Raw genomic sequence first — 22,602 nt, forward strand, 5'->3', positions numbered from 1 at the left:
GCCTCAGCCTCCCGAGTAGCTGGGACTACAGGCACCCGCCACCTCGCCCGGCTAGTTTTTTTGTATTTTTTAGTAGAGACGGGGTTTCATCGTGTTAGCCAGGATGGTTTCGATCTCCTGACCTCGTGATCCGCCCGTCTCGGCCTCCCAAAGTGCTGGGATTAGAGGCTTGAGCCACCGCCCCGGCCGTGAAAAATTTTAAGTTGAATCAAAAACACTAAAACAATTACAAAGCAGAAACAAACTAGCATAAAATACTTGTAACAATACAAGAAAGTGGTTACATTTTAATACTTAATATGACAAAGGGTTCCCATAAGTTAATAAGCAAAACACCAATATATCACTGAAAACTTGAGAAAAGGAAAGCACAGTTAAATCACAGTACCATAACTGGCTAACAAAAATGTGAAAATGTTCAGCCTCACAAGCATTCAGAGAAACACATTAAAATAATGAGGTAATATTTTTCTGTTTATCAAGATTTGGCAAAAATTCTTTATAAGTGATCTCAGAATTGGTGAGGGTTTAGAGAAACTGTCTTTCTACACTGCTAGTGGTTGGAAGAAATTTGGAAAACAATCTTTTAGTAAAAGAATCTTAAAAATGCTTATATGTTCTCAAAGTAAAACCACTTCAAATATTCCACGAGGACACATTAAGGTGTTCATCTCTGTGTTACTTTTAACAGTGAAAAACTGAAAATAAATATCCAACATTACAGTAAACAGAAGACACTGTACAATTGTGTTAGATGGAGTCATGTAAAAAAAAAATTTTTTTTTTTTTTTTTTTTGAGGCAGGGTCCCACCATCACCCAGGCTGGAGAGCAGTGGCGTGATCATGGATCACTGCAGCCTTGATTTCCTGGGCTCAAGCGATCCTCCCACCTCAGTCTCCCAACTACCTGAGACTACAGGCATGCTCCACCACGTCTGGCTAATTTTTGTATTTTTTGTAAAGATGGGATTTCACCATGTTTTCCAGGCTGGTCTTGAGCTTCTGAGCTCAAGCGATCTGCCCACCTTAGCTTCCCAAATTATTGGAGATTATAGGCGTGAGCCACCACATCCGGCCCAAAAACTGTGTTTTCAAAAAATACTGTCTGATACGTGTGAAAATGTTAATAGTGTATTTTAAAAAATAAAACTATGAACAATATGGCCAAAATTTTATAAAATATTAAATTATTTATACATAGTTATTTTACATATGTATGCAAAAAGACTAGAAAGAAATATAATAATATTTTAATAGTGGTTGGTTATATGGGGTGGTAACATTAGCAGGTAATTTAATTTCTTCTTTATACGTGTGCTGCCTGGTGCTGACTAAGTAAGGCAGGGGCTAGGAAGAGGACTGATCGAAACACAATACCTGCCTTCAAAGTGCTCACAGTAAGAATAGCATAGCAAGGTAGAGGATCTAAAACTAGGTTTGGATTTGAGTTTTATGTCTTCTAAACTAGCTGCTTAATTGTACAAGTCTCATTTTCTGTAAAATGGAGATTTTACACATTTATTATCATTTCAATAAATACTGACTTCTGTTCTCTGCTAGATCCTTGGACTATAGCAGATATCATGGATCTCATACTTTAATGGGAAAGGCAGGCACTGAATAAGTAATTATAAGTATGAAACATTTTTTAAAATGATAAATGGTGGATGCTATGGAAGATACAAAAAGTGGTATTTAATCCAGTCTAGGAGGTTAGGAAAACTTCTTGAGGAAGTAGTGCTGAATCTGAGATATGAAAGAGAAGTAGAAATAAACTACATAAAATGCCATAGTATTCCTTTGTAAGGGAAGAATGCATTTCAGTCTGGAGTCTGGAGATAAAAGAAGTCCAATATGACTGCAGGGTGGAGAGGGAGGGATGGGTGGTGATGGTAAGAACTACTGTGGCTGGTAAGAATTAGGTTGCAGAGAGCTTTGTAAAACATTTGCAAAGTCAGAATTTCCTAAGGACAATGGGAGATCATAGAAGAATTAAGTGACTTATACAAGATCACATAACAAATGATGAAGTTGAAATTTGAATTCTAGGAAGTCTGACTCCAAAGCCCAAAGAATATACATGAAAAAGTCCCTACAACAGAGCTTGTCACCAAAATTAACTGATTAAATAATAGCTAATATTATATACTTTCATGGGCACAAAGAGAAGAGCAAAAGTGGTAAAGCAGAGATGAAGAAGAGACAAATGAGAGATATTCAGGAGAATTAATAGGATTTTGTGAACTGATTGGATGTAGGGTTTCTAAAGGAGATGAAGAAGTCTAAAATTACTTCAGATGGCTAAAATTTTCATATTGCCCCTCAGACTGAAAGAAAAATAGAGCATTTACATTCAAATACATACACACGACAGGAATACAGAATTTGATTTTTTTTTCACAGTGTGCCTTATTTTGGTCCTATATTTCTGAGTTGTCAGGGTAGAGTGTATATACCTGGTTAAATACAAAACTGAAAAACTGAATTTAAAAATAAACACTATAACATCAGTTATTAGCATTTCAAAACACAATAAATATACTTTTAGAGTGCTATCTGGGTTTTAAACATTTTGCACAGCTTTTCATTTTTTAGAGATTGTAAATGTAAAAAAAATAAAACGAGATAAATGATGATAAATTGGATTTTTTCCCTACAAACAAACATTTGGTTTAAACTTTATTTCTGGTAAACATGTAAACACAGAACATAAAATTCCTTTTGAAGTAGGTTCCTACGCTTCATGGTGAATGAAAAGAAAGCAAAAATTTCAAATAAAGGCATATATAAGTAAAAACCTTTGAGACCTAATAAAACTAATCCTTACATGTGTGTTCCAATTTCCTTGACTTCATGATGTATGACATCATCAATACAACAATCCGGTTTAAGTTCAGCCACTGCAGCATTGGAGGCTGAAAGATTTAAACGCTGAGAACTTGTCTGAAGATCAGCCTTGAAAGAAAGTTAAAAAAAAAAAAAAGAATCCAAATGAGACTGGTTACCTACAGGGTGTGCATGGCTATGAGTGGAAAGAATAGGGGAATAAGAATAAGGAAAGAAGGATGAAAAGGGGAGCAACACTTTTCTGTGTAAACCTTTCTGTATAGCTCTGATGCTTAGAACCATGGCAATAGCACACTCCCGCACCAATAAATAAATAAATAAATAAATAAAATCAGGCAGGAATTAGGGAGAATCCAAAATGGAATACAAACAGTAACAAATGAACCTAACTGTATTACAAATGAAGACCACAATTGCGCTATGGCAGAGGGAAGGGGAAAAGTGGAACTAACCTAAGTAAGTTTGGAAAACAAAATCTTAACTGTAATCTATGGCTAAAGACAAAAAGAATGGTACATAAATGTACTATAGCTACGACACGTGTGTTTTTTCACTATTTTATATGTATACTAGGACAAAACAAAATACTACATTGTGGATTACAAGAGACAGGTTTCTCACCTTCAGAGAAAAAAAAACGGTACAAATAAGGAAAGTGGGGGAAGCTACAGTGAGTCTTTGGTGGTGGACTGGAATCTGAGGCACCAGTATGAACACATGGCTTTTAAATATATATTCAGATGGACTTCACTAAAACAAATACATATGCATGTATGTGCTAGTATATAACACTAAAAGATAAGTAATTGTCCAAAACAAAATTGTATGTCAGAGACCAATTAGTTTATAAGATAACTAGAAAATGACATAAAAAGTCACCAACTAAGAAAGCACTACCTCGTCTAAAGTAGGACTTTCCGTCCACCCGATGATGCTCCATTATATTTCTTTTTTCTCCTTTTGAACATTTATCACTCTGTCTTAAAACTACCCTCCCTCCCTTATCTCAATTACTTTCTATCACATTCAACTTTTGCTTCCTTTGTAACATTTATCACAATCTATAAGTACCTTATTTATGACTTTGTTTACCTGTTTCTTTCTGTCTCCCCTACCAGAAAAGTCTATGGAGGCAGGAACCTCGTCTTCTCTTGCTCACCACTATAGCACGGTGCCTGGCACATAGTAGGCAATTAATCAATATTTGTTGAATAATGAATGGATGAATTTATGACAAAACTTCCAAGGCAAAAAAAAATTGAGGGAAAGCAAGGATCACATTAGGTCATGGGAATTAGTGGAGGTTTTTACATGAGAGCTAGGATTCTTTTAAGTTTTTGTTTCTTTTAAAAAACAGTTTTGCAGTTAATTCTAACCCAACAATCTTATGTTAGTCACTTTGAAATGTGCTATTTATTAGTGCTGTGTATTTTGTTATACTCAGTTATAAAACAATAGTAGCTCACATTTATTTGGTACCTATTATGTGCAAGGCCCTGTTCTAAGCATATTACTCATTTAATCCCCATATCCTGAAGGAGGTATTAGTATTATCCCCATTTCATAGACAATGAAACCAAGGCACAGAAAAGTAACAACTTTCCCAAGGTTTTACAAATCATAAGTAACAAAGCTAAGATTCAAAATTCTTTTTTTTTTTAAAAAGAGTTTCACTCTTCTTGCCCAGGCTGGAGTGCAATGGCATGATCTCAGCTGACTGCAACCTCAGCCTCCCAGGTTCAAGCGATTCTCCTGCCTCAGCCTCCCAAGTAGCTGGGATTACAGGCACCCATCATCATGTCTAGCTAATTTTTTGTATTTTTAATAGAGACGGAGTTTCACCATGTTGGCCAGGCTCGTCTTGAACTCCTGGCCTTAGGTGATCTGCCTGCCTCAGCCTCCCAAAGTGCTGAGATTACAGGCATAAGCCACCACTCCCAGACCTAAAAATTCTTAAACACTTTTTTTTTTTTTGAGACGGAGTCTCGCTCTGTCACCCAGGTTGGATGTCACCCAGGTTGCTTGGTTCACTATCTTGGTTCACTGCAACCTCTACCTCCCAGGTTCAAGTGATTCTCCTGCCTCAGCCTCCCCAGTAGCTGGGATTACAGGCAAGTGTCACTAAGGCTGGCTAAATTTTGTATTTTTAGCAGAGACGGGGTTTCACCATCTTGGCTAGGCTGGTCTCAAACTTCTGGTCTCAAGTGATCTGCTGCCTCGGGCTCCCAAAGTGCTGGGAATACAGGCGTGAGCCACTGCACCCAGATATAAATTCTTAAACATTTTTGAAATTAGAAAAAAAAAGAAATAATTGAATCCATTGGCTTTCTGTTAAATATGTTTTCCTGTGTGTCTTATGTGTCATTTTAATCATAACTGCGGCTTTTGATAAGTAGGATTTGAAAAGGCAGAGGAAAGAGGTTAGGGGGAACTCTAAGTAAGTTGAACAGAGCTAGCAAAATACCACCAGTGTGAAAGCTCCAGATGTCTTCAGAGGACACCAAGAGTTTGGTATAATTGGCCAGACATGGTGGCATGTTCCTGTAATCCCAGCTACTTGCGAGCCTGAGGCAGGAGAATCACTTGGACACAGGAGGTGGAGGTTGCAGACCCACATTGAAAGGGTCTACTTGGAATCAGGGAAATCACACCCAAAGACCAATTTTGAGACATACAGAAAAAAAATCACCAGGACCTCCAGGAAAAATCATGAAATAACTTACAAGGGAAGAGAATTAGACTGGCTTCAATCCTCTCAAAAACAACATACACAGCTGAGCAATAAAGGAGTAGCATTTTCAAAAAACATAAGGAAATAAAAATGTAAAGAAAAGATTTTAAATCTAGCCAAACTGAACTTCAAATATTGAAAAACACCTTTGAACAAGGGCTCAGAGAATATTGTACCCACAAAATCTTCCTGAGCAATCTACTTGAATATTTTTAATATTAAAAGCCACAATTCACAATGACTAACAATAATTATAAATATGCACGAAACAGCATAGTCTTTTTTGTTTTGTTTTGTTTTGTTTTTTGAGATGGAATCTTGCTTTGTCACCCAGGCTGGAGTGCAGTAGGGTGATGTCAGCTCACTGCAAGCTCTGCCTCCCAGGTTCACATCTTTCTCCTGCCTCAGCCTCCCGAGTAGCTGGGACTACAGGTGCCCGCTACCATGCCCAGCTAATTTTTGTATTTTTAGTAGAGGTGGGGTTTCACCGTGTTAGCCAGGATGGTCTAGATCTCCTGACCTTGTGATCCGCCCACCTCAGCCTCCAAAAGTGCTGGGATTACAGGCGTGAGCCACCGCGCCCGGCCGAAACAGCATAGCCTTTATAAAGCAAAATATATGAGATTTTAGAAGATGTAAATAGAAATACACTAGTAATAAGAGACAAACATGCACTCTTAGTATAAGACAGATGAAGTTGACAATAAATAAAGATATAGAATCTAGCCCTAAATAACACAAATGATAAAACAGCTCTTATGAATATCTAAAGCATACACATTCTTCTCAAGTACACATAGAAAATTCATAAAAAATCAATATGGGGTCATAAGACATCATCAGTTAAGTTCCATAAGCTGAAATATTACAAGAACAACACTGATTGGAATGTAATAAAACTATAAATTACGAACAACAATTAAAATAGAAAAAAAAAAATAAACCTTTCCCCCTAAAAACCTTTTGCATTAAACAACCCTTGGGTAGAAGGTGAAATACAAATGAAATTACAGAATTCTTTAAAAAGTAATGACAAAAATATGAAAAAGGTTTTTAATTTGGGCAATTCTGCAAAGTATTTTCACACTTATTATCTTGTCTTAATGTAAGAATGGTGTTTGGGATGTTCAACACTGTTACTACCTCTTTATCATTGTACAGTAGGCATCAGCTCTTCCTTCCACCATCAATTTTTAATTTTTAATTTATTTTTAAATTTGGTCTCACTACATTGGGCAACAGAGTGAGATGCTGTCTCTAAAAAATAAAAAATAATTAGCCAGGTGTGGTGGTATGCAACTGCAGTTACAGCAACTCAGGAGGCTAAGATGGGAGGATTGCTTGAGCCTTGGAGGTGGAGGCTACAGTGAACTAGGATTGCACCAGCCTGGGCAACAGAGTGAAACCTCACCTCTTAAAATCAAAAGTATTGAGAATAAAAATGCTATGCATTTGAATCTTCAGGATATAAAAAGCAGTGAATCACAGGAAAATTAACTTTTATCAATATAAATCAAAGAATCAAAATAAAATAATAAAATTCTTAGCTCAAAAATGGTAGAAAAATAAAGAAAATAAACAGAAGCATAATAAAAGAAATAAAAGCACAAATTAATAGAGAATGGAAGCATATTGGATACAATAATTTTTTAAGTCTTGGATTTTTTTTTTGAAGTTAAAATACACAAACCAAGAGCTAGCTAACTTAATCACGAAAAAATCAAACCTAAGAAATGACCAGGGGAAAATATTGCAACAGAAGAAATTTTTTTTTTGTTTTTTTTTAGATGGAGTCTCACTCTGTCGCCCAGGCTGGAGTACAGTGGTGTGATCTCGGCTCACCGCAATCTCCACCTCCTGAGTTCAAGCGATTCTCCTGCCTCCCAAGAAGCTAGGATTACAGGCACCTGTGACCACGCCCCGCTAATTTTTGTATTTTTAGTAGAGATGAGGTTTCACCATTTTGGCCAGGCTGGTCTCAAACTCCTGACCTCAGATGATCCACCTGCCTCGGCCTCCCAAAGTGCTGGGATTACAGGCATGAGCCACTGCACCCAGCCAACAGAAGACAATTTTAAGAGCCTACTTTACAGACCTCTATGCAGATAAATGTGAAAATCTATATGAAATGAAATGGATTATTTCCTAGAAAAAAACAGTTTAACAAAACTCACACCCTTAGAGGTGAACTGCTTAAACATACTAGTATCCATAGGGGAAAAAAAAAAGAAAAAATGTTATCAGGGAGTTTCTCCATTTTAAAAAAGAAAAGAACTAGCTCATATGATTTTGCAGGGAATTCTATAAATCCTTCAAAGAATAGGTAATCTAAATGATCCACAGTTCTCTGTATTTGTTTTGTTTTGTTTTCTCAGACAGGGTATTGTCCTGTCATCCAGGCTAGAATGCAGTGGCATAATCATAGCTTACTGCAGCCTCAAATTCATGAGTTCAAGTGATCCTCCTGCCTCAGCCTCCCAAGTAGCTAGGAATACAAGTATGTGCCACGATGGCCAGAGAATTTTTAAATTTTTTTTTTTGTAGAGACTTTGATCATTATATTCCCCAGGTGAGTCCTGGGGAGCCTCCTGGATTCAAGGGCTCCTCCTGCCTTGGTCTCCCAAAGTGCTGGATTACAGCCATGAGCCACTAAGTTTAGCCTGATGCACATATTGTTCCAAAGCACCGAAAATATTGGAAAAATGTTCGAAATCTTTTATTAAGCAACCATAATACTGACACCTAAAACCTGATCAAAAGACAACACTCACACAAATACAGGTCAATATCATTCTGTGCTTCATGACCTATATCCTCTTAAGTGATTCTGATGTCACAATTAACTTATCTGGCTAGGTGCGGTAACTCACATGTGTAATCTCAGCACTTTGGGAGGCTGACGCGGGAGGATTGCTTGAGTTCAGGAGTTCAAGACCTGCTTGAGCAACACAGCGAGACCTTGTCTCTAGAAACTATTAAAAAATTAGACAGGGATAGTGTCACAACCCTGCAGTCCCAGTTACTCAGAAGGCTAAGGCAGTAGGATCCCTTGAGCCCGTGAGTTTGAGGCTACAGTGAGCTATGATCATGCTACTGCACTCCAGCTTGGGTGACAGAACTAGATGAACTAGAGACTGTCTCAAAAAAAAGTAAAAAGAAAAATAGCGTTTTATATATCATGAGTCTGAATGTCTAGTTGAGCCTAAGAAGACCCCTGGTGAGTACTGCACAGTACTACTAATTATTTTTATAAAAGTGAATAAAGGCATGAAATATAAAATCATGTTTTAGAACATGCGTACTACTGTATTCTTTGATCTTTATAATAGTACTGACATCTTAAAGTATATGCCTTTGCTATTTTATTAATCTATCTTATAAAAATAAATTCAACATTTGCTGAATTTACTGAATTTGCCAGTATTTACTAAATTGCCAAGAAATTCAGTATTTACAACGTAGAAAGACAAAAGTTATGTTCTCAAACTTTTGAAAATCAGATCTTTTAACAATCGAATGCAGAGGTTGGCAAACTTTTTCTCTGAAGTCATTAGCAAATATTTTAGATTTCGGAGGCCATACAATCTATGTTTCAACTATACAACTGCTGTGGTAGCTGGAAATCAGCCACAGATAATACATAAACAAATGAGTATGGCTGTGTGTCAATAAAACTTTATTTATGAACACTAACATTTGAATTTCTTTTTTGTTTGTTTGTTTGCAGAGGCGGTGCCTTGCAATGCTGTGTAGGTTGGGCTCAAACTCTTAGCCTGAAGCAATCTTCCTGCCTTGGATCCCAAAGCACTGGGATTATAGGCATGGGCCACCACACCTGGCCTGAAATTTGAATTTCATGTAATTTTCACATGTCATAAAATATTATTTTCAATAATTTGAAAATGTGAAAACCATTCTTAGTTCAAAAGCCTTATAAAAACAGACAATGGATGAAATTCGGTCTTTAGGCTATAGTTTGTCAACCCCTAATTTAATGAAAGGCAGAGACTCCATCTATATATGATAAACATATGTACGTGTATGCACAAATTTGCATCCAGTTTCTGGAAGTTGAGTCTGTTCTCTAACATCTTTGTTAACTTTAAAACTCTATGATCATTTTCGAACTCATTCTAATTAGAGGTCCTTTCTGGCAATACTCCAATTACCTGAACTCATCACTCTAAGACAGGTTTTACAACTTCTTCCCCACATACTGTGAATTTTCACCTTCTTTTCGCACTTATTCTTTTGAAGAAATTTCAAGTTGTTAGCTGAGTTAGCATATTCTATCTTTTAATCTCTACACTATTTCAAGGGTCTTCTAACTGTTCCATTTTCTACAAAGCATGCCATACAATGTGCTCATATCAGTCTTTCCAACACAAAGAGTGCTCAAAAGCCAACTGCCTGCTGTTTTTTATTTAATTTTTTTCAGAGACAGGGTCTTGTTCTGTAGTGCATGCTGGAGTGCCCAGGCAAAACTCACTGCAGCCTCAAACTCCTGGGTTTAAACAATCCTCCCGCTTCAGCTTCAAAAGTAGCTGGGACCAATGATGTGTGCCAGCATGCTCAACTACTTTTTAAATTGTTTGTAGAGATGGGGGGTCTTGTTATGTTTCCCAGGCTGGTCTTGAACTCCTGGCCTCAAGCAATCCTTCTGCCAGAGCCTCCCAAATTGTTGGGATTCCAGGTATAAGCCACTGTGCTGGGCCTGGTTTTTTTACTTTAATTAATTAATTTTTTTGTCTGTTTTAAAAAATAATTTTTCAAGAAAGGTTAAAAAAAACCTTAGCCTGCTTTCAAGATGCTCTACTGTACGGCTACTGATATGGTTTGGCTCTGTGACCCCACCCAAATCTCATCTTGTAGCTCCTGTAATTCCCATGTATCGTGGGAGGGGCCTAGTGGGAGATAACTGAATCATGGGGGTGGGTCTTTCCTGTGCTATTCTCATGACAGTCAATAAGTCTCATGAGATCTGATGGTTTTATTTATTTTTATTTTTGGGGGGATGGAGTGTTGCTCTGTCACCCAGTCAGCCAGGAGTGCAGTGGCACAGTCTTGGCTGACTGCAACCTCAGTCTCCCAGGTTCAAGTGATCCTACTGCCTCAGCTTCCCAGGTAGCTGGGATTACAGGCACACGCCAACCCTCCTGGCTAATTTTTGTATTTTTAGTAGAAATGGTGTTTCACCACATTGGGCAGGATGGTCTTGAACTCCTGACCTCAAGTGATCCGCCCACCTCAGCCTCCCAAAGTGCTGGGATTACAGGCATGAGTCACTACGACAGGCTGAGATCTGATGGTTTGAAAAACGGGAGTTTCCCCGCACAAGCTCTCTCTCTTTGCCCGCTGCCATCCACGTGAGACATGACTTGCTCCTCCTTGCCTTCCACCACGATTGTCCCCAGTCACATGGAACTGTAAGTCCATTAAACCTCTTTCTTTGGTAAATTGCCCAGTCTTGGGTATGACTTTATCAGCAGCATGAAAATAGACTAATACAGCTACTATTCTTCTGTACCACCTTACCTCCTCTTACCAAGTGAAATATGGTCCCTGTTAAAAGAACACATGTGTATCGCTATGTCTCTGCCTCTGATTACCATGTCTCCCTTGCCTTGTTATCTGTATTCTTCCATTCTTTCAAGATCCTCTTCGCTTTCCCTCTCCCCTAAAAAACCTCCCTGATTGATATAATCTCCAGTGATCTTTCCTCCTCTATGTTTATGACATACGTTAACAAATGCTAAACTGCTGTTTACCTTTGACTAGTACATTTTCTCACGCAAGCAATCACAAACCTTGTTGAATAGGAAAAATGGTTTCATGCCTAGCATAATACTTTATAACTTTAGGCATTCATTAGTGCTTGTTAATGACAATTAAAAATTATTGTATCAAACATGCATTTAATGAAGTACCAACAACATAATAGATATAAAAAAACCTTTTTTCTTTTTCTTTCTTTTTTTTTTATTTGAGATGGAGTCTAACTCTGTCACCCAGGCTGGAGTGCAGTGGCATGATCTTGGCTCACTGCAACCTTCACCTCCTGGGTTCAAGCCTTAGCCTCTCCTGCCTTAGCCTCTCCTGCCTTAGCCTGCCAAGTAGCTGGGACTGCAGGTGTGCACCACCACACCCAGCTCATTTTTGTATTTTTAGTAGAGATGGGGTTTCACCACGTTGGCCAGGCTGGTCTTGAACTTCTGACCTCAGGTGATCCACCTGCCTCAGCCTCCTAAACTGCTGGGATTACAGGTATGAGCCACCATGCCCGGCCTAAAAAAAACCTTTGTTAAAGAGTAAAATACATCCCAAGTAAGAATGTTACTTACTTTTACCAATATGTCTTTTACAACTTGATTGCTATCATTATGAACGCTGATATAACTGGAAAAGGTCTCTCCCAAAAATATATTCCTGTAAAATAAAACAAGTATTTATTTAGGCAGAAATCCATTCACGTTTCTTTTTTTTTTTTTTTGAGACTGAGTCTCGCTCTGTTGTCCAGGCTGGAGTGCAGTGGCGCGATCTTGGCTCACTGCAAGCTCCATCTCCCAGGTTCACCCCATTCTCCTGCCTCAGCCTCCCAAGTAGCTGAGACTACAGGTGCCTGCCACCATCCCCAGCTAATTTTTTGTATGTTTGGTAGAGATGGGGTTTCACCGTGTTAGTCATGATGGTCTCGATCTCCTGACTTTATGATCCGCCCGCCTCGGCCTCTCAGAGTGCTGGGATTACAGGCATGAGCCACCGCATCTGGCCCCATTCAGGTTTTACATTAGATATTCTGTGTGAGAATCACTAAGGACTTCAAATGGAGAAACATTTACTAAAGGATAGAAATCTGGTGAAATATTGTTTCAACATTCCTTTGTTCACACTAGGCCACTCATTCATTACCTAGTGCAAATCAAAATATGGATGTAATCTATAAAACATGATATATTTGGCCTTTACTGTACAAAATGCCAGCCTCACTAGAGATAAGACTCACTGAAATTAGATCTATGCTAAAGTCAGGATTTGTATTTGAATAGGTTAGAGAAAGCCAAGTTTCTATTCTTGCAATAACTTATTCCCTGAATCTAGAAGAGCTCTAAGTTATTGATATTGGGGTATTTTTACCAATTTATTTTATTTCCTAAGTTATCTGAATAAAAATCACCAGTGGTTTTATCTTACATAGTTTTATATTTTTTACAGTTTTTCAAGACGCTAGTCAATGACCACATTCTGTAAAACTATAAAAACAATCTGTAAAATTTCCTTCTGTCTCAAATTCTGTCTGTTACAAACAGAGTGGAACCAGAGGCTTCTACCTTATTATTAATCTAGAATAATAATACAGCTAAGAATAACAGAAGAAATAAATTTAGAGTTCCTAATTAGCTGCCAAGTCTGATAACTCATTTTGGGAGAGGACTATGAGGCAAAAAACAGAGTGGCTTCTGAAAAAGACATTTACATTAGTAGTTAAAAGAGTATATGGCCATTAAAAATATAGTAAGATCTAAAGAAGAAAGTAAAAATTCTATTATCCTAGGAACCACTATTAACATTTTATTTTGGTATATATCTTTTTTTAAAAAAAACAGAAAGCCATAATCACATAGTATGATTTTTTAATAATCTTTTTGCCCCTCAAATGTATCATGTGCTAGGCGTGGTGGCTCACGCCTGTAATCCCAGCACTTTGGGAGGCTGAGGTGGGTGGATCACCTGAGATCAGGAGTTCAAGGTCAGCCTGGCTAACATAGCGAAACACGGTCTCTATTAAAAACACAAAAATTAGCCAGGGCAGTGTGTGCGCCTGTAGTCCTAGCTACTGGGGAGGCTGAGGCAGGAGAATGGCTTGAACCCAGTGGGTGGAGGCTACACTAAGCAGAGATGGCACCACTGCACTCCAGCCTGGGCAACAGTGCGAGACTCCATCTCAGGAAAAAAAAAAAAAAAAAAAAGAAAGGAAATGTATCATGAGCGTTTCCCCATCCCACAGTTCTTTTTTGAAAACATAATTTGTAGGCTTTACAAGGTTTCTTATGTGAATATGTCATTCTTACCCAAAATTTTGTGGTAAAGTCAGCATTTCTCCCAACATTAAAACTTCTGCACCATTAACAGTTGAAGGATCATCTCTCATCAGTTGGTTAAAGAGATCTCCTGAATGAAGAGAAAAACATAAAATTCTAACATCTACCTTTTAAATAACTTTTTCTTACATAAAGAACTAGGAGAGATATTTTAAAAAACAACCTCTTGTCAAAAATGATATTTAAAAAGTCTAACTTCTAGATTTTAATACAACAAATCATGTCAAAAAAATTCTGATCTCACAGGGAATGGACACTTTAGAAACAAAGAAAAATGTACGTCATGAGATAGAAAATATACTAGAGAAAGCCCCAACAATTCTAAACAAAGGGAATGCTAATATATATACGCAACACTTGAGGATGAAGGCAATTTTAATAGTATTATGAATATGAATGTATCTTAAACTGTAAGTCTCATATTGCCATATGATATCAACATAATTTGGACTTGCAGAGTATAAGTAAGACCTGTTACTCAGATGGCCACCTTTCACATGATACAAAAATAGGCAACAAAGAATCCAGCAAATGGTTAGCATAAAATTCATAGGGCTAGGCTTAGTCCAAGTTAATGTAGGCAATTCAGGTTTCAACTTTTCCCTAGGTGCAAATAGAGGAAAGCATGTGCCATACCAGGTAAGTCTTTCTCTTCACATGTTACTGGGATATTGGTGAATAAAGTAGGCTTAGTTAGCCGCATCACTGTGAAGTAAAAAAGTAAAAGAAAACAAAACATTAATACTGCTTAGGGTTAATATTCTCAAGTCTAGTGTATGATATTCATCCATTTTATACTAACATAAAATATAACCTAAATACTTCTTAAACATAATACTACATACTTCCTAAGGTTATCACATATCAGTGATTTATTAAGAATTTTAATGTTACAAAAGAATCTTATATAAGAACCATTTACAACTTATGAATTATAGAAAGTAAATATAAATACAATATACATTCATTATAGAAAAACTGGAAAATAAAATTTTTAAAGCTTAAAGAATATTAGGAGCATAAGGCTTTAAAAAGTCTAAGTGACTTCGCTGTAAACAATATCAACAAAATATTAACATTGGAAGCTCAATAAGTGTTTTTTTGTTTGTTTGTTTGTTTTGAGACAGAGCCTTACTCTGTCACCCAGGCTGGAGTGTAGTGGCGCAATCTTGGTTCACTGCAACCTCTGCCTCCCAGGTTCAAGCAATTCTCCTGCCTCAGCCTCCCAAGTAGTTGGGATTACAGGAATGCACCACCATGCCTGGTTATTACTATTATTTTTTGTAGTTTTAATAGAGACGGGGTATCCCCATGTTGGCCAGGCTGGTCTCGAACTCCTGACCTCGAGTGATCTGCCTACCTTGGCCTCCCAAAGTGCTGGGATTACAGGCATGAGCCACCACGCCCACCCAAGTGTTTCTTTAAGTAATATTAATTCTGTGTAGAAATTATAAAAATGTCAGTTAACATATAGGTTTATATAATTCTAACCAAAACTAAGATTTATTTTTGCAACATGATAGAATGTGTCTAAAGTTTATCTAAAGAAACAAATAGATGAAAATAAGCTAAGGAAATTAACGGAGGAAAAAAAGAGGAAGAACTGAATTTACTATATATTATAACATATTTAAATCCATAATCAACTAATCGGCTTATTAAGACCATACCAATATATTAGTTTTTCGAAAAAAAGATAGGATACACTTATATAAAGAAACAGCTGGGAGTGGCTGGGCATGGTGGCTCACACCTGTAATCCCAGCACTTTTGGAGGCCGAGGTGGGCGGATCACGAGGTCAGGGGATCGAGACCATCCTGGCTAACACAGTGAAACCCCGTCTCTACTAAAAATACAAAAAATTAGATGGGTGTGGTGGCGGGCACTTGTAGTCCCAGCTACTTAGGAGGCTGAGGCAGGAGAATGGCGTGAACCCGGGAGGCGGAGGCTGCAGTGAGCTGAGATCGCGGCACTGCACTCCAGCCCAGGCAACAGAGCAAGACTCCATCTCAAAAAAGAAAGAAAAAAAAAAAGAAAAAGAAATAGTTGGGAGAGAGATTTTAAAAAAACAACGTCTTGACCAAAAAAAAAAAAAAAAAAAAAAAAAATCAATTACGGGATTAAAAGTAAAAAAAACAATTAGTAAAAGGATTTTTCATTATAAGGCACAAAGACAAATGGTTATTAGCTATCTGGAAAAATAAAATTTAACTAAAAAATTCATTTTAAATATAAATTAAACAAACAAAAATTAAGCCACAGAAAAGTAAAAAAAATTGAAATAGAATATTAAATATAATCTAATGAGAGTAAACACTCTATAATTTTTTTAAAAATCTTTTTCAGTTTCTTCTAGAGTGTCATTTGACCACATCAAAATAAAAACAAAAACATAAAATTTAAAAATCATAAAAACTTGTAAAAATTTTCAGAAAATGAATCACAGAGGGCTAGTTCATTATCAAGTCTGGCCGGGCGCGGTGGCTCATGCCTACAATCCCAGCACTTTGGGAGTGCCAAGGCGGGTGGATCACGAGGTCAGGAGATCAAGATCATCCTGGCTAACATGGTGAAACTCTGTCTCTACTAAACAAAAATTAGCCGGGCGTGGTGGCGGGCGCCAGTAGTCCCAGCTACTTGGGAGGCTGAGGCAGGAGAATGGGGTGAATCCAGGAGGTAGAGCTTGCAGTGAGCCAAGATGGCACCAACTGCACTCTAGCCTGGGCAACAGAGCAAGACTCCATCTCAAAAAAAATAATATATATATATTCCTTCAAATCAAAGCCAAAATACTATAAAGACTATAGACCTACATGGTCAATTCAGAATATAAGTAGCGTTCTAGCATATGCAAAAATGCACCGCCCAACTACTAATTAACCAACTATGGTATTCATATCAAATTTAGTGGCTTTCTCATTCTGGTTTCAGCTTAAATGTCACCTTTTTCAGAAAAAAAGTTAACAGGTCATTCTGTTTCTCTCATGGTACCTTGACTCCTTTCCAAACTCCATGAGGTCTAGGCTCTTATGTACTACGTTCAGTTTTGTAGCATCCGTATTTGGTGTAGGTTCTGCTATTCAGATCTTCCCTGAATAAAATAATGAGCACTTCATGAAAGTCCCTAAATAACTGACATTATTTTGAAAGTGTAAGTTTCAGAAACTGAGGCCAATCATAACCTGCTATATTAAGCAGCTGGCTTTTGAAATACTCAACAAATGCTACCCTTAAAATTTCTGAAGTTACTTTGTATAGCTAGCATTTACTGAGCATTTACTAGCGCCAGGCATTATGCTAAATATTTTACAAGCTGAACACATTTAATTCTCATGAGTACTCTCTAAGTTGGTATTACATTAATCCCAATATACAGATAGGGCATTGACAATGCCTGTAGAGGGTAATTTGCATACAAAGGACTATATTAGTAGATAAGTGGTAGAATCTAGATTTGAACCCTGGTGATTTCACTCTGTTAAAAAATAATTCTCTATAATAATTATTAATTATAAGCCTACAGCCATAAACCTGGAATGTCATGCCTTACCAGAAATATCCCATGGGATTTCAAAGTAGGAATCTATTCCAAAAAGAGTATCAATCAGCTACAGATGAATATGGGGAGGTGTTTCCAACCTTCACTCTTATTTTTAACTAAGAAAACAGATTAAAAAGTGCCCTGAAAACAGATAAAAAGGTGCCCTTGAAAGTGATACAGAGGAGGCAGTTTCTCCCACAGCTAAAATCACTTATTTTTTTTGAGACAGGGTCTCACTCTGTTACCCAGATTGGACTACAGTGGTATGATCATGGATGACTGCAGTCTTGACCTCCTGAGCTCAAGTGATCCTCCTGCCTCAGACGCACCCCTTCCCCCTGCCCACCAAGAGGCTGGGACTACTGTCACATGCTACCATGCCTGGTTAACTTCTGTATTTTTTGTGGAGACGGGGTTTTACTATGTTGCCCAGGCTGGTAAGTTCACTTTTAGTACTAGTTGGTGTTTTCTATTTCTTCCCCATTATTATTTTCATTTCATTAGAAAAGAAATCTGAATAAAGAGAAAATACAGTCTCAAGGGAATCCTAAAACGTATTTTTTTTTTTTTTTTAGTGCCCCGGAGTTCACCCAAACGTGTAGCTAACATATTTGCTTATTATAGGTTCAAATTTCTATTATAAACAAAAGTCCTATAAAGCTTAGTTTTTCATGATTCCTGTAGTTTGCAGGCGATGAGATGGTGGGTAAAAAATGATCCTCCATTAAAAATAAAGCGATTCCAAACTGGTATTAAAAGCAACTTTTTTCTTCATATTTTCAGATTATGGCCTTTGCAGCAACACAGATGCAACTGCAGGCCATTATCCTAAGCCAATTTACGCAGGAACAGAAAACCAAATACCACGTACTCTCATAAGTGACAGATAAACAATGAGTATACATGGACACAAAGAAGAGAACAATAGACACTGAGGCCTATTTGAGGGTGGAAGGTGACAGGGGGATGAGGACTAAAAAAATACCTATTGGGTATTATGCTGATTACCTGGGTGACAAAACTATTTGTACACCAAACCCCTGTGGCACACAATTTACCCATATCACAAATCTGCACATGTACCCCTTGAACCTAAAATAAAAGTTAGAAAGAAAAACAAAATCAGTGGACTTCCATTTTAAGCAACCTCAGCCATCTCAGGCTATGAAGAATCCCTCTGAAGGGAACATTTACCATGCATTACCAAGCTCCTACCATGATAGGCACTGTGCTTCAAGGTAAACATGTCTATATTCCTAGTAAGTGCACCCTTATTTTTCTTAGGGAGCTGGTGTGTTTAATAGTAGTAACGACATGTAAGCTGCATGAGGGCAAGGTCCATGTCTGTCTCCTTCCCTAATATATCCTACCACCTAGTGCAAAGTAGGCATTTAAATATATTAAACAAATATACGTGCTTGTACAAAACTTTTATTGTTTTAATCCCTTTGAGCATTTTTATGAGGTGATGTGTAAAACCAATTACAAGATTATGCTTATGGGGAACCTACAATGACTCTAATCATCAGCCAAGTAATAATTAGCACTAACTATCATAAATACTGAATTATCTGTATTAGAAGAAATAGACAATAGTTTGATCCCTTATTCAACATTTGATACTTTCCTTCAAAACAGTTTATAGTCTTAAAGATACATTATAGTTTTAGGCGAAGTATACATTTTGTATCTTTGTTTGAAAACAGCCTATCAATTATTATTACATATATTTGGAAACATCATAATGAATCTAGACTGGTCTCCCACTTTGAATTACATTCATGCCACATAAATAGCATTCCAAAGAGAATTGTTTTGAGTTTTATTTTTTAAAAAATTACACTTGAGGTGAGTAAAGAAAAAACTACAGTAAAATTAGATTTTAGAGATTAACCAAAATCCAAACTATACAACTTAATTCATAAGACTAATTCAATCACAGTTTGTAACAAAACGAAAGGCACAGAACATTTTTACCTTCATATTCAGTGTAAACAATAATTTATCACATTTAAAAGAAGGCTGCTAATAAGTAGAACTCAGAAAGTTCTTGACTTAATTGACAAGCCTAGGAATTCTAAAAAGCCACTAAAAATTTAAAAATCTGTAAAAATTATTTCATCTATTTCAATCCATATTCATTTCATTCAGAATATTCTTTTTGACAATCAGTGGAATTTATTACATACTAAAAATAACACCATATTTATGCACAAATAAATTAATTTTTCCAGAAAGAGCTAATCTTCCTTTAAGAAGACTTCCCACATATTCACAATACATAATATCACAGAACACCCATATTTGGCCTAAATGCCTCTGAATTGTAGCATTACAAGATGGAAGTTCATTGTGCCTAATAATTTGATTGAGTTTTGTCCAAATGTCTTCCAGAGTTTGGCTGTTACAAATAGTGTGTTCTATTGTCCATCTTGCTCTATAAAGTGAGTGTAAATTTAGTGCCTTTAAACTATCTTGCAATTTTTTAGACAAAGGAGAAACTTTTTCAGTACAATTACTGCTGGGAAGGGAAATACTCCAAGATCTCCTGTTGTGCTGTTTTCCCTTCTCTGATTGTTTACCCAGATTTCCAGAATTAGTCTGTTCCTTCAATGCATGTGACGAGGTTAAATGCTGCTTTTTCAAACAAGGTTGAAACTCCAATAGATCTACTGTGCAATCATAATTGTGTGACTTAGCATCAAGTTCTGAAATGGTTAAGTACTGTTTCACATCTTCAGCTGCCTCTCGAGAAATCACAGGTGGTGATCTTTTAGGTCTGAGTGGAAGCTTGGACCCATCATATGGAAACCAAGGTATAAATCTTGATAGCGGACGAGTAGGAAAGTCTTGAATTACTTTTTCCACAATTTTTGGCAGTTGTGTGGGATCACTCTCATATGGTCGATAATGTAATATTACTTCTGTAGTCATTCTGCAGTAATCCAGTTACTCTTAGTGATGAGAAAAATTTCTTAGCTGAACTCCTCAGAGCTAGAATGTAAATTTATCATTGCAAGACTGTCTCTCTTGCCAAATCAGAGGGAAACAGGACCTAAAGTAGAAGTATTGCAAAGAATAAGATATGGTAGGGATATTCTGCCTACCAATATGCAGAGAGAAAAGGAAAAACAAAAACCAAAAACCAATCCCAATGTGGTATTTTACCAAAGTCCTTTTGATAAATGTGAATGTAATCTACAAACCTGAAAATTCTTTCTCTTACCAAAATAAGGAATCTAAATTAGATGCCCTATAAAATCACTTCCAGCCTAAAAATGCTAGTAGTCAACATGTTTAACTCAACAGATATAAAGGACTTGGAAGTATCAATATTACTATATTAAGTAATAATAGTCTTAAAACTTTAGTAGAAACAAAGAGTAAATGAATCTTAAAATATTGTTTTCATATGAAGAAAATTAACAAAAAATGTAATATTTAAAAATTTCAGGCAACTAAATTGAGGACAATAAAATCACTGTAAATTCTAATCCAACATGGTAAAAACCTGTCTCTACTCAAAATACAAAAAAAAAATTAGCGGAGTGTGGTGGTGCATGCCTGTAGTCCCAGCTACTAGGGAAGCTGAGGCAGGAGAATACCCTGAACCTGAGAGCCAGAGGTTGCAGTGAGCTGAGATCGTGCCACTCAGCCTGGGTGACAGAGCAAGACTTCATCTCGTTAAAAAGAAAAAAAAGAAAAAAAAAATTCTAATCTGTCTGGAAGAAAAGTAATCATTTTATACTTAAAATTATATAGATCTGCCAGGTGTGGTGGCTCACCTGTAATCCCAGCACTTTATGGGGGCCAAGGTGGACAGATCACGAGGTCAGGAGTTTGAGACCAGCCTGGCCAACATGGTGAAACCCCATCTCTACTAAAAATAACAAAAAACAGCCGGCCGCGGTGGCCTGTGCCTGTAATCCCAGCTACTCGGGAGGCTAAGGCAGGAGAATCACTTGAACCCGGGAGGTGGAGGTTTGCAGTGAACTGAGATCGCACCACTGCACTCCCATTGCACTCCAGCCTGGGTGACAGGGTAAGACTCTGTCTCAAAAAAAAAAAATTATATGGATTCTACCAAACAAATATATAGATAGAATATTTGATGATTTCATGTCATTCTCTACAGTAAAAACTAAAACCATACATATGGTTTAACTTTGCTAATATGGTTTAACCAGGCTAAGAACCAGTTTTGTGACACTGTCTTCTCCTCATAACCCAGGCAATTAAACAGCATGGGGACCCTAATACCATGGCTTTTGAATTCCAATTTGGAGGAGAACAAGAAGTCTAGACTCCTATTTTTTTCTCTTAGAGCACAGAAGTCCTCAAGTTGCCCCAAATTAAGTCACTGATAATAAATTCCAGCATATGGTACATAGGCTTAAGAATGGAGCCTTCCAATATCTGCAAGTTAGGCTTCCTAATCAGACCCAAAGCTGTAAGAGCCATAAAACAGGCTTTTCCACATCTTAACTGCAGAAAAAAATAAGTTGAATCACTTCTCCCCCAAAATCATTAGCGAATTACTTGATGAGGGTTCTCCCACTGCTAGGATAACCATGAGTATGGACTCTTGTCATGATGTCACAATAGAATCACTGTCCGATTCTAGAGTCAGAAAAATAATTTCATGATTCTTTTTACCTACTGATACTCCCCACTAACAGATCTGACAACTCTCAAATTCATAAATAATTGTGATCTTTAACATCCATAATTTTAAATACGGATCTAAATGTTATCACATATTCTTTCAAGAATAATGCACTCATGTTTTTCTTCCCTGTTCCTTACACTTTCACATTGTAAAATATGGCATCGAGTAATTCTCTTGTCTAAAGTCAATCAGTGTTATACTCAAGAGACAATTTTTTTTTTTTTTGAGACAGATTCTTACTCTGTCACCCAGGCTGGAGTGCAGAGGTACGATCTTGGCTTACAGCAACCTTCGCCTCCAGAGTTCAAGTGATTCTTGTGCCTCAGCCTCCTGAGTAGCTGGGACCACTGGTGCACACCATCACGCCTGGCATTTTTGTATTTTCAGCAGAGATGGGGTTTCATAATATTGGCTAGGCTGGTCTCGAACTCTTGAACTCAAGTGATCAGCCACCTCACCCAACCAAGAATAACAAAATATTATCTTTAACATTTTACATATTAAAAGATAAAGTGAACCTAAATGACCACTTAAATTGATACATTTGGCATCCAGCATCAGTAAATTGAAATGCTGTGAAAACTGTTGATCAACTAGAACAATGGGTTAACTAGAAGATGGTACCAAAGAGGTTTAATAAAGTTGAAACTATCAATTTTAAAGCACTTACCAGTTTAGGCTGTTTATTCTTTTTTTTTTTTTTTTTTTTTTTTT

General features: G+C 37.1%; 2 protein-coding genes across 3 annotated transcripts in view; both read right to left on the reverse strand.

Moving 5' to 3' along the window:
* Positions 1–14,773, reverse strand: part of TRAPPC13 (trafficking protein particle complex 13) — a 29,988-nt gene extending 15,215 nt beyond the window's left edge. For both annotated transcript variants that reach the window (XM_011966745.1, XM_011966744.1), the window contains exons 1-5: positions 14,755–14,773; positions 14,314–14,382; positions 13,648–13,747; positions 11,920–12,004; positions 2,828–2,955 (exon numbers count right to left, since the gene is read on the reverse strand). In XM_011966745.1, coding sequence (XP_011822135.1) covers positions 2,828–2,955; positions 11,920–12,004; positions 13,648–13,747; positions 14,314–14,380 — 380 coding nt within the window. In that variant the 5' untranslated portion in view covers positions 14,381–14,382; positions 14,755–14,773. The remainder of the gene's footprint in view (positions 1–2,827; positions 2,956–11,919; positions 12,005–13,647; positions 13,748–14,313; positions 14,383–14,754) is intronic.
* A 4,254-nt stretch (positions 14,774–19,027) lies between these two features.
* The window catches only part of LOC105529578, a 6,033-nt gene continuing 2,458 nt past the window's right edge, over positions 19,028–22,602 (reverse strand). Inside the window, exon 2 of the mRNA XM_011966754.1 lies at positions 19,028–20,274. Coding sequence (XP_011822144.1) covers positions 19,401–20,153 — 753 coding nt within the window. The 5' untranslated portion in view covers positions 20,154–20,274 and the 3' untranslated portion in view covers positions 19,028–19,400. The remainder of the gene's footprint in view (positions 20,275–22,602) is intronic.

Source organism: Mandrillus leucophaeus, unplaced genomic scaffold (assembly GCF_000951045.1).
Source record: "Mandrillus leucophaeus isolate KB7577 unplaced genomic scaffold, Mleu.le_1.0 Scaffold771, whole genome shotgun sequence".
NCBI lineage: Eukaryota > Metazoa > Chordata > Mammalia > Primates > Cercopithecidae > Mandrillus > Mandrillus leucophaeus.